The sequence below is a fragment of the Chinchilla lanigera genome, unplaced genomic scaffold (assembly GCF_000276665.1).
Source record: "Chinchilla lanigera isolate Chin_1 unplaced genomic scaffold, ChiLan1.0 scaffold00107, whole genome shotgun sequence".
Lineage (NCBI taxonomy): Eukaryota > Metazoa > Chordata > Mammalia > Rodentia > Chinchillidae > Chinchilla > Chinchilla lanigera.
The window spans coordinates 5,199,131-5,212,152 of NW_004955508.1; the positions used below are offsets into that span (position 1 = coordinate 5,199,131).

The 13,022-nt window shown below is 41.9% G+C and overlaps 1 protein-coding gene across 2 annotated transcripts in view; it reads right to left on the reverse strand.

The window, feature by feature from the left end:
* Clstn2 (calsyntenin 2) overlaps positions 1-13,022 on the reverse strand; it is a 586,750-nt gene that overhangs the window by 129,259 nt on the left and 444,469 nt on the right. For both annotated transcript variants that reach the window (XM_005407778.2, XM_005407779.2), the window contains 2 exons: positions 7,020-7,215; positions 6,172-6,380 (listed from right to left, as the gene is read on the reverse strand). In XM_005407778.2, coding sequence (XP_005407835.1) covers positions 6,172-6,380; positions 7,020-7,215 — 405 coding nt within the window. The remainder of the gene's footprint in view (positions 1-6,171; positions 6,381-7,019; positions 7,216-13,022) is intronic.

The following is a 13,022-nucleotide window of genomic DNA, read 5'->3' on the forward strand; positions in this document are numbered from 1 at the left end:
ATGGGGTATTAAATTCACCTGTTATTACTGTATTGTTTTCCATCCTTCAGGGCTGTTAGTATTTGCTTTATACATTCCAGTGCTCTGAAGTTCAGTGTATGCATGCATGTTTATAACTGTTTGAGTACTTTGATGAACTGATCCCTTTATACCTATGTAATGATTTTCTTTGTCTCTCATTTTCTGACTTAAAGTTTAGTTTTTACTCATTCAGTCAATCTGTGTCTTTTGATTAGTGGATTTAACCCATTTATTTTTAAGTAATTTTAATAGGTCATGACTTACTATTGTCAATTTGTTAGTTGTTTTAGTTTTGCTGATCTTTGGCTGCTTTTTTTCCCTTTTTACTTTCTTCCTTTGTAATTTTATGACTTTCTATAGTAGTACACTTTCACTCCTTCGTGTGTGTGTGTATGTGTGTGTGTGTGTGTGTGTGTGTGTGTGTGTGTATGTTTGCTTTCTGGTTACCACAAAGTTTACTTTGTTTATTTTTGTTGTTGTTTTGTTTTTTTTTTTTGTTTTTTTCCAGTACTGGGAATTGAACTCACGACCTTGCACTTGCCAGGCAGGCGCTGTGCTGCTGAGCTAAATCCCCAGCCCCTAATAATTAAGTTAGCCTTTTTTTTTTTTTTTTTAAGTCCTGGAGATCAAACTCAGGATGCTGCTCTTGCCAGGTAAGTGCTTCTGCCACTGAGCTACATCCTTGACCCTAAGTTAGCTTTTAAATAACTCAGTAGCAACATTTTATGTTTTTTTTTTTTCCCCCCCTCCGGTACCGGGAATCGAACTAATGACCTTGTGCTTGCCAGGCAGGCACTGTGCCACTGAGTTAAATCCCCAGCCCCTACCACAAAGTTTACTTCACCTATTTTATAATTATACTACTCTATTTGAAGCTGCTAACAAATTACTATTAATATACATAAAAGTTATGCACTTTTACTTTCTCATTTTGTTTTCTAGTTGCCACAGTTTACATGTTTTTAAAATTCTCTATCAATTAAGTTATTTTAACTACAGCCATTTTTTTTATATTTTTGTCCTTCAACTTTGAAAATAGCTTTGTAAATGATTCACATACCACTACAGAATTAGAGAATTCTAAATTTTACATATGCTTATCTTTACCAGCGAATGTTATACCAACTTTCATACGTTTTTATATTATCGACTGGTATTCTTTTGTTTCAGCTTGAAAAATTTCCATTAGCATTTCTTGTAAGACAGATGGAGTTGTGATGAGCTCCTTCAGCTTTTGCTTGTCTGGGAAAGCATGGTTTCTGAAAGATAATTTGTCAGGTTATGCATTCTTGGCTGGCAGGTTTTTGTTTTGTCACTTTGAATGTATCATTTTATTGTCTCCTGGATCATAATGTTTCTGCTGAACAGTCCGATGCTAATCTCATTGACGTTCCCATGTAGATGATATGCTTTTCTTTCGCTGCTGTCTAAAGTCCCTTTGAGTGTGGATTGTACATGAGTATGTATTTATTTGGTCTGAGGGTTGAACCCAGTGCCTCACACACATGAAACATGTGTTATACTTCTGAGACACACACCTAGCCTTTGACTCTTGGATTATAATGTGTCTTGTTGGAGTTTTGCATTGGATGTGATTAGCAAATTTTGAGCTTCCTGTAACTGGATGTCCAGATCTTTCCAAATATTTTGGGAATCTTTTAGTCATTATTTCTTTAATAGTAATAATACATGTATTGTATAAATTAATGGGATTCTCTGTGGTATTTTTATGCACACATATATCACACAATGAGGTCAATCCACCCTTCTCATGTGCTTAGCACCCTTTTCCTCTCCCCCAGTACCCCTCACAGTTCTTAGAGGTTCTGTTTAATTTTTTTTTCTATCTCCACCTCACCCTTCTTCTCCAGTGACCACTGCTCTACTCCATTGTCCTATAAGTTTGACTCATGTAGCATTTGTCTTATTATGGTTAGCTTGTTTCATTCGATATAATCTCACCAAAAACCCTTCAGTGGATGGGTAAAGAAAAAAAGCACTGTTCCAGAGCCGGGGTTATAGCTGGCACAAGCGCCTGCCTGGCAAACGCAAGGTCCTGAGTTCGATCCCCAGTGCCCTCCAAGAAAAAGGCAAAAACAGAGGAAAAAACACTGTACAATGAAATACTACTCTGACTTAAAAAATATTATCATTTGAAGCAACATGAATGGAACCGAACAGCTTATTTCTAAAGGAGCATTCTCCCAATTCCTGTCTTCTCCATCTAAACACTTAATGATGTAAATAATTTTTGTAGTGGTGCTTTATAAATCTTACAGTATTTCATTTCTTTCCATTCATGTTTCTTTTTCTCTCTTCTGACTGGACAGTTTCATGATCTACCTTTGAGTTTGCTTATTCTTTCTTTTCTCTGATTGAGTCTGATGTTGAAGACTTCTGTTGAGTTTTTGAGTTCAGAAATTTTGTTCTTTGGCTCCAACATGTCTGATTATTATTTTTTTTTAATATTCTGTATCTCTTTGTTGATTTTTTTTGTTATTCTTGTACCCTTCCCCTCCCTTAGTAAAATGCTCATGCATGCTTTCTGTACCTCATTGAGCCTCTTTGGGAAAAAAACTGTTAAAAAAGTAAAAACAAAAAACAAGAAATTTTAAAAATACAAAAGAAAAAATTCTTTGAACTCCCTGTCAGACAGTTTGTAGCTCTCTAGTTCATTGAAATGGGTTACTGGCAGCCAGTTGTGTTCTATTGGCTGTATCACTGTACTACGGTTCTTGTAGCGCTGTGTAGGTATCTGAGTATGTGAAGAAGCAGTCACCTCTTCTAGCCTTTGTGGACTGGCTTTGGTGGGAAAGACATTACCTGTGTGGGCTGGAGGAGAAGCCTAAAGAACAGTTGGCACTGTGTCTAGTGCTTAGCATGTGGTTACTCCATGGTGTCCCTGGGTACAATGACGAGGGACTGATGTAGTGGGGGCTGAGGCCAGTGGTGCGCAGGCACCTGGATGCAGGCATGCACATGGTGGCTAGGGTTCAGGGCTGTGTGTGCATGGGTGTTGAGTGTGCATGTATGCATGCATGCATGTGTGGTGTGTGTGTACTCCTACAGGACTTAAGGCTGGCAGTGCACATGTACAGTTGTAAGGGTCAGCTGTAGGAATTCAGTTGGTGGTGGGGGACAGCAACAGATTAGGTCAGCTGCATGTATGTACGTACTGTGAGATTCAAGCTGGTGACCTGTACGTGTGCAGTTTCAGAGACTCTCTGTGGGTGCAAACATGGGACTAGAGAAGTGATGGAGCGGTGGAGCTGGCTGCATGACTGTGTGGAGCTGTAGGGAGCAGCTGTGTGCACATGAGCCACTGGGTGTCACAGGATAGGTGTTGTAGCACCACATGCATGCACAGCTGCTGAGACTGTAGCTAGTGGTATGCATATGCATGGCTATAGGAGCAGCTGTTAATGCATGCATGGCAGTATGAGCTGTTAAGGAAAGTCAGGGATGGCTGCTTGTATGAGTGGAGCTGCAGGGACTGTACTGGTGACAAGCATGCATATGGCTGCATAAACCAGCTGTAGGCACCTGCTTGGCTGTGAGACCTGGTAGTAGGAGTTGAGGCTAGCGTCTCACAGGCCATGGCTAGGGGATTAGCACATGTGCTGAGGGCTGTGTTTGCAGTGCTGATCTCTGGGTTGGGTGTCCATGGTGGTGGCAGGTGGGGCAGCTTTGGAAGGGAGGAAAGGGAGGGCTATTTCTCAAGTGCCTGGACACTGCAAAACTAAAAACTGTGGGGTCTTTAAGGGGTGAAAGCTGAGAGGATCTTCTGCTGGGTTCCAGTCCCCATGTCACAACGAGTGTGATGCTCTATTTGGGAAGTTCTTTGCGCCTTAGGTCTCAGAGCCTGTCAGAGTGACAGACCAGAGGCATCTACAAAGCAAAGGACATAAAAAACCTAGGCCTCAATGAATGGACCCCAAATTCAGCAGCACTTTCCCTGATATTGCATGTATGTGAACGCCTTCAAGGAGCTGAGAAGGTCATCCAGGGAGGTGATGGATAAGGGCCAATTGCCAGCTCATTAGAATGAAGCTGCTGCTGTGTCTGCTCCTAGGTCCTGCCTTCATTGCTCGGAGAATTGCTTCTGTAAACCTCACAGTTGGGGGCCCCCACTCCTCAGGAGTGCCCACTCACCTCTTCATCTTCTGTTGTAAACCAAAGTTGGAGGCAGAGGCCTGGCAAAGGCCCATTACTCACTTTTAATGAGACAGCCAGGGAAATAAATTGGCATATGTTAGTGAAATGGCTCATCAAGGTGAGTAATTATCTTCATGGCTGGGGCAGTTTACCCTAGATGAAAGAATTTGCATCTCATTTCTCACTGGGCCCTGGTTCTTCAGAGTGAGGGCAGGAGGCCAAGTGGAGCTTGACCACTGATCACAGATAACTCCACTTGTCTGGTGTTGCTACACAGTGTGGAATCATCACTCCGCAAATCTCATTGCATTCATGAGGACAGACTGCACATAGAAGAATGGAAACCCAGAGGAGAGAAACACAAAGCAGTTGTTTCATATTTTATAGAGTGGGGTGTGTTTGTGTGTGTGTGTGTGTGTGTGTGTGTGTGTGTATCTGTGTGATGGTGGGGGGACAGACCAGCTATTTTACACACCAGTGGGAAAAGCTGTTAGGGAGTGATTCTGACAGGTTACACTAAGTAAAATTTTCTTCTTAGTTCTGAAGCAAACTTTAATTGAAGGCCAATATTTTCTTGTGCATTGGTTTTGGGCCCTGGACAATCAGCATCTAATGATGTCCCAGTAGGCAATTGTCAATCTCAGGTCTTTTAACTTTTTTAGGGGAAACTACTGTGTTACTATTTTTTTCTGTCTTAGAAATATCAGTGTGTCTTCCAGGACAGAACATAAGCTACTTACAGTTAGGGATGAGGGTGTCTGCCCCCTACCATGGACTCTACTGTATTTCTCAGGATACAGATTACATCATAGAGTAAGTTTCTCTCTAGCCTCAATGTAAAGAAGCATTCCAAAGATCTGTTTCCCTCTAGACATTGGCTACTTTCTTTGCCTAACTCTGGTTCATAGCATGATTTTTGCATGAATTTCACTCTGATTCCCCTGACTATTTAGTTTCACTAGATAGCAAACTTCATGTGGTTAGGACTATTTCTGTTTGAAATTCCATCCTGTCTCCAACCCACTCAGTAAATAATTACTGTTTATTAAGTTCAGGTCTTGCAACTTTTGCATCTTTGTATGGTACTTAAATGCGTACTTTATTTTGCAGGAGCTGTTCCACTGAGCTAAATCCCCAGCCCCGTGGTACTTAAATGTAATTTGAAGCAAAGTAAGGTTAATGCATTGATACCCACACATTCACACTAATAATTTAAAAATATATCTGGCAAACAGTACCATTATATCATACTCAAAATGTTGAAAATTGTGAACAAAAGTGGATTGAGTTGCCTGGGACTCTGGTTGTGGTGTTTTCAATACAATGAGTTCCATCTTAATGGTGATGGAGAATATTCAAATGGCTTTATAGGACTGATTTCAGTTTAGTTCAGCGTGGAACTCAGGTCCTCGCTAAGGCTCAAATTCTCAAAAAGAACATTGACAAGGACTTCAATGTTTCCTGAATGTATCTGTGATACTGAAGGTGGTTCAAAATCCCTGTCTTCTCTGGTGGCATCTTTTTGGGAGAAGGAGGTAAGTTTTTGTGGTAGAGAGTCATGTTATAACTTGTCATGTAGCAAAGGGATCTAGATGTGGTCGAATAAATCTGGATGATAAGTAGAAAATTCTACCAGGAAACCAATTTTCTTCAGTATCCAGATGTGTTCAATAGACTGTATTGTGAGTAGCTTTTTGAGATTTCCTAAGGGTACTATATTTTTTATTTTTTGGTACCTGGAATCAAACCCAGGACGTTGCGCTTGCCAGGCAGGCACTTGTGCTGCTGAGCTATATCCCCACCCTCCTAAGGGTACTTTAGACCTGGCAGGGTTGCTAATCACTTGAGGGGCATTTCTTTGAGGGGAGGGCTGAGTTCTGGATCGGGAGCCTAGATCAAGGTAGGTATCACTGTCAAGTACATTTGCATGCTCTATGTGGCCTCAGAGTGGCAGCTGATTTCCCTGTCCCTATTGGAATCCTCTCATGCACTCACCGTTTCTGTCGATGGCAAAAGGCACATCTGTTGTGACAATTTCATAGTTGCAAATCTGGCTGTACTGGGGGGAGCAGTCCTCATCGATGGCTTCCACCTGGAGTATGCTGTCATAGATCTTGCCCTCTGTTACGATGGCCTTGTAGGCTGGCTCTTTGAAGGTGGGAGCAAACTCATTGACATCCTTCACCTGAATATGGACCACGGCCCTGGATCACACATTGGAAAGAAGAGATGATGGTAAAGACGGAATCCTACGTCTGTCCTTTCATACCTCCCAGGGGCACTGACTCACCCCAAGTGTGTGGAAAAACCACAAGCCAGTCAGGCTAGAGACTCCTGCCTATTCTCTGACCTTCCATGTTACCCACCTTTTTTTTCTCTTCAACTTCTTTTTCTCTATCATTTCATCCATTCATTCACTGCTGTATGCAGTAACAATTTAACATCTCTTATTCTATAATAGAGTCCGAGCCAGACTCCATAAAGGAGAAAGTAGAGACAACTCACAGTGTGAAGTATTGTAGCAGAACAAAGCGCACAGGGAAAATTCCCAAGTGGGTCTGCTGGAAAAGGCTGGTTTACAAGAGGAGTCGTGGAAGAAATGACAAATGAACTCAGTCCTGAAGGGTGCCCTAGGAAGTATCTTCCAGCAAAGAGCAGTGTGTAGAGTTTTCCTGGACTGCAATACAGAATGTCCAAATTCCTGCAGGGTCCTGGGCAACTGGGAAGACTTGGGTCAGGGTTGGGGCATAAAGACATCTAAAGGGTAGCCCATGTATGCAGTGAATGGGGGTGGTGGGCCAGTTTGGGAGTGGGCCTCCAGGGAGCTATGATGGGCCACTCACTTGTGTGACTTCTTCCAGGCCATCTCTCGAGGCCCAGCACCACAGTCATAGGCTTGGATGATGAATGTGTACTCCTTCTGCAGCTCGCAGTCGATGGGACTCCTGGCGCGGAGCCGGCCCTCCCCGGATGTCTTATTGAGCACCACAGCCTCGAAGGGCAGCTCCTGGCCATGGATCTTGAAAGCACAGATTTCCCCTGCAGAAGGATGGAAGGCAGTGAGTGGGAGCCGTGGGAATTGCCGGACTGAAAATACTGCCTTTACCGGGCCAGATTCACAGACCCAAAAACTCCAAGCAATTTCCTCCATAAACAGAATTTTCAAACCAGAATTGTTGGTCTCCAGAGATCCAGACCAACATGCTCCTTTCACAGAGAGTAAAACAGTAATGAAATGTCACTCATTTGATGTATCCTGGTAGGGAAAAAGGTGAATTATCTTGCTAGGGAGCTGGCTGATTTTCCCAGCTTCCCCAACAGATTTCCCACTTGTCCTTTGCCTAGTCTGGAATTAAGGAACTTACCTGTAGTCAGAAGACAAATGACTGCAGAGGGAAGGAACAAAACAAACACTAAGCCTTTTCACAACTCTTTGTCCTGGAACAACATTCCCAGTACTTGAAACTGTAGTGCACGTACCAGCAGCATAAGCATCACCCAGAGCTTGTCAAAAATACACAGTTCCAGACCCCACCCGGAACTCTTGGAGTAGAATGTGCATTTTACCAGGATCTCCAGGTGATTATTAGAGCAGCATTGTTCTCCTCTTTCCTTTAGTTATATTTTAAACAGCCCACATTACTGCAGCTAAATTCCTTCCACCTCTCCCACTCAGAGTGGCAATTTTCTCTCTGGAAACAGTAGGGGTATGTCTATGTGAGTTCAGGGTTCCCTGTGGAGCTTGAAAAGCTAAATTCTCAAAGAGCTAAACATGTTGTGAAATTAATGCATTTCTCTGCTTCAGCTAGTTAATGCTTATTATAACTATTTCTCTGCATTAAAATAATAAAGCCATGTGAATACCTCTTTTATCCTGCATTGATAGATATTTATCTCTTGAACCCTGACTGCAAGAAAATCCTGTAGTAAATGCCTTGTGCTGGAAATTTGAGACATGTCTTCTTGCTGTATTAAAGCATTTATTGACATGTTAGAGAGATGATATCCAGCTGTACAGAGAGACCACTCATAACAAAGGGAATATAAGAGCTTCATGTGATATGGGCAGGACAGAGATTGGCTATGGGCTGCTTGGGGGGTAAACTAAGGGTCCAGATTCACTTTCTAGGTTTTCCACTTATTAACTGATAGGTTTAAACCAAGTGGGATTGCTTTTCTGGGCCTTAACTGTGTCATCTATGAGATGGTCTGGGAGATGGTATTGGGGAGAGAGGATCTGCAATTAGATGCTTCAGTCTTGGGCTGACTGCCCAGCTATACTATCTGGACCAGACAGGGGCAAGAAAGGCACCTGGGATGCTATAGGAAGCCTTGCTCTCAACGTGACGTGAGTACCTGCTTGCCTCACCATTGTCCAGGTCCTGTCCAAAGTTTATAATGAACTGACACTATGAGAAGAAGGGTTAACATAATTGCATGCATGCTTTGGGCAGTGGGCTTTGTACTTCCATCTCAGTAGTCTTATTTGACCTTTAGAATAAACCTGTAAGACAGGTATTTATATAAAGTTATGTGTATATATATATATATATATATATATATATATATATATATATATTACAAGACAGAGGAGGAAGAGGAGGAAGAACATGATCAGGGAGATTAATTACTCACACAAGATCACAAAGCTACAGTTGGGTACTAAACCCAGGTATGGCTGAGCTGTAAAAGCATGTGTTTTCCACTCTACCATATCATCTCTAGACAGCTCCATAACTTCAAAGGGGACCACTTGGAGATGCTTCCAGGAACATTCAACATTCCGATTCAAGTCTCGCTCAGGAGAGAAATCTGGCATGTTACATATAGGAAGCATGCTCTGATCTCTCACTAACAGTGTTTTCTAAGATGTTCAATCAATACCAATCTTACCTTTAGGCTTTTATTTTATTACTACTTCTTCGATCTTCAGTTTCATTATGAACATTCCATTTTCACTACCCCTCCTCCTGGCTATCTCTCTAATGTAGCTGTAGAATGATGGCTAAGACAGACAGGTGGTGGAGCGGGTTCTCACAAGAACACTGGTTCCCATTAGCTGGTATTGCCCAGGAGCACTGGGCATTTCAGTCCTGCCTACTCTGACCTGGCTAGTTCTGTAGCCTGCAGAGCAGGAGAACAGATTTCATCTAATCCTCAATTTTAATTCCTGCCCTGAATTAGCTGGGATTGAACACATCAGCTTCTGCAGTGCCTTCCTTGCGAATTTATTCCAAGATAAATGCTAATGCAAGAATATTACAAGGTACCCAGACTGGTTCTGGGGCATTCTTTGGAGTGTCCAACCACTGCCATGTTTCTGAGGTTAATCAGACCATTTCTCTTTAAGGAGCCAAGTTAAACCTAAGATAGAAGGGGGTAATTTTCTGGAAACACCTGATCACAAGCAAAGCAGTTCTCAGACTCATTAATCCTTTACAAGAGAAAGGGGAAGAAGGGAAAGGAGAAAGAGAAGGAAGAATAGACACAAGGAATGACTTCAGGGTCACAAATTTCCATCTAGCTCAATGCAGTTTAAAAGACTTAACATTTTTTTCAAGAGCCAACTAGTATTAGGCTCTGTACTAGGCCTGGTGATACAAAGATAAATGACTAGAGCTTCTTAAAATATAAAGATCATATATTCTCAAGTACTTCTTATCTAGTCAAAAAGGCAGTCAAGCAAACAAGGGCAAGGCTGTGCTCACTCATTTTTCACCAGCTCCAACTGAAACAGGATTCAGCACCCCTTGAATGAAACCTCAAATTCACGTTACCCTTGTTTATTCCACCTTTGCACCTGAAACTTGTGTTCCTGTTGCAACAGCATTCACCTCTCAAATCATCCTTTCATTCACGTAATAAAGATTTCTTAGGAACATGTACTGGGCACCGGTGGAGCAATGGTGAACAAAGCTAGACCCAGACCTGGCCTACAAGTTGTTTGCAGTCCAGTGGAGGAAGGAAATATGCAAATATGTAAATGAAGAGTGGTGACTGTGGTGTGTGCATTCACGGACAGTTACTTTGGGCTAGGAGTGCTCTGGCCTGGTGTGAAGATAGCAGGAAGAGGAAGTAGAGATATTCAGGCCCCGGAGAAGAATCACACACCCTCAGAAGGAACACAGTGAGTCCAAGTGACTGTAGGAACTAGTGTGGCAGGAGGCGAGGCCATGGAGGCAGGGCCAGCTTCATGGGTGTGCAGTGCTAGAGCTATGAGGCTCTTGTTCTGAAGGGCCCTGAACATGATTTAAATATACGCTGCCCGTCTTGAAATTTTCAATAAATTTATCTGTGACCTTGCGTTTGTGCATGAAGTCTTCTGGGACAAGGGAGCATGTCATGAGCAGAGCAGACAAGCACAATACACGACATGTCCATTGTACCTTGCTGTCCTGTTTACGCATAGCATTCTAGATGTCCGTGAGCACAGAATCTGGGTGAGCCCACAACATGTGGGAGTTCAGCGGGACTCAGCTCAGGAAGAAGTAAACATGTTATGTCTTCGACTGAGTGGGTCACTGATAGCCCCAAAGAGCCCTGCTTTCAGCTTAAGCCAAAATTATTCTGCATGCAGAAAGAAGACAGTGGTGTTGCATGAAGTCTGATCAGCCTTAGAACTCTACTGTATCCTTTCTTTTTCAGTTACTTCCCTGTTTGAGCCAATCATTTATACTGAAGATATGGCAGAGAAAGGGAAAGATAAGATAATGCATAGGCCCTTTTCTTTCCTTGTGGCCCTTACCATAGTTAGCCCAAGAGAGAAAGTGCTGGAAGAATGCACATGCCAAGAAGTGGAATAAAAACAGCTGAGTCTGTTTGGGATAGCACTGATACTGATATGAATTTACATATATGTGAGTATGTATGTATGTATATATATATATATATATATACACATGTACACACACATGAACCACAAAATACAAATTCTGTAGTTTTAGTCATCCTGTATACCATTTAAATACTTATATTTGCATTTAAAATGGATGTTACATAATATAAAGTTAAATAATAAAATTTAGGCTAATAATTTAAACTTCAAATTTTTCTTTAATTAGACAACATCAAATAGAAAATTTAAAACACTGCAAGTTGAAAGAGAAAAAAAGGGTGGGGAAGGTCAGAGAATGGAGTCCTGAGAAGAATGATATTTGAAACTTCACTTCCTGGGTCAGGGTATGACAGACACCTCAGGCTGTCCTGATCTTTTGTGAGAGCTGTCACTATAATTTGTTATTACTACTAAAGCATAGCAGTGGGAGGATGACGCATTAAAAAATTAGAAAAAACAAGCCTAAGGTTTCTAGTTACAAGCATCACAAGTTTGCTTTCCACTATGGGAGCTAGTGTGCCAGCTTGTGTACGGGGCACATAGAGGTGAGCAGCACATCAGGTCAACACCGGGCCGGTTGAGGAAGTGAGGCCTGTGGGCCCCTGGGTGCCATCTTCCACTGACTGGCTGAAGTCAGCTTCACTGAGCGCCCCCTTGAGGGCCAGGCTGGAAGAGGAGCCCCTGCCATGCCTAGATGGGCAGGACGCTCTGAGCCCTCAGTTACCTGTCTGTCTCCTCAGTCTCTCTTCAGCTCAGGAGGATTGCAGCTCCTCAGACACCATCAGGAATTGCTGTAGTTGTATCTTTAGACCTCACATAAGATTTTGGGGGAAATGTCTTTAAACTGATTTCCACAATGTATTTTGCTTCTACTCCTGAAAATCCTTGAACAAAAAATTGTATTGATTCCATTTTTTGGGTGGGAAAACATAGTCTCAGAGAGATTTAAGTGGATCACTTTAGGTCAAACCCTCTCTAGAAGGAGAGCTCCCAAAGTCAACATGACCATCCCATTGCACTATGTTATCTGACTTTTTGCACTGTGATAACATTTGCACTGATTATATACTAGCAATGATAAATAAGTGTCAGTAAGTGAGTAGCACCTAACTGAATTCTTCACTACAATGTTTTTAGTGTTTTTAGAAGGCCCATTTCACTGGGCTGGGATATAGCTCAATGGCACTAGCACCTGCTTGGCAAGTGAGAGGTCCTGAGCTCAAGTCCCAGTACCAAAAAAAAAAAGATGACTTTTATGATGCAGTAATAGTATCAGTTGTAAATCTCAACCTTTGAATTCATGTCCTTTTCATATTCTGCCCCCTGTGGTAAAGTATGCCACTACGTCTCTAGGAAAAGCATTTATCTGAATTAAGTTAGTAGTAAGTTAACCCGAAGCTTTTTCATGGAGTGCTATTTTTGACTTGAGAGAATGATTGATAGACAAACTATGTTTATTCAAACTTTCAGTGTGTGGTGGAGATGTTTGAAGTGAGTCTGACACATCAAGGAAAAGAACTGAGTATTTGCTGCCAATGATAAAATCTGAGCTTTTGATTTTGGAAAATGTATGTCTGCCACAGTGAGTTTAACAGTTTATCAATATTTTAATATTTTTCTGATGAAATCGCTAGTGACATTGATGAATGTGATTTTTTGGATATTGTATAATGAGTTAAATCAACTTTTTTTCAGTACTGGGGATTGGACTCAGGGCCATCACACCGAGCTAATCCCCAGCCCTTTTTATATTCTTTATTTTGAGACAGAGTCTTGCTAAGTCCCTGGGTTTCCCATGTTGCACTCACACTTGTGATCCTTCTGCCTCAGCCTCCCAGTGATGTGACAAATTTTACATGATATACTTAACAATGAGCTAATATATAAGAAATGAGCAATGAAACATAACACAGTCACATGTAGATAAAAGATTCAAGGTGCAAGACAGACCGGTGGTTTTTAATGTGACCATGTGCAATGGACTGAATGTTTATATTTCTCCAAATTCATA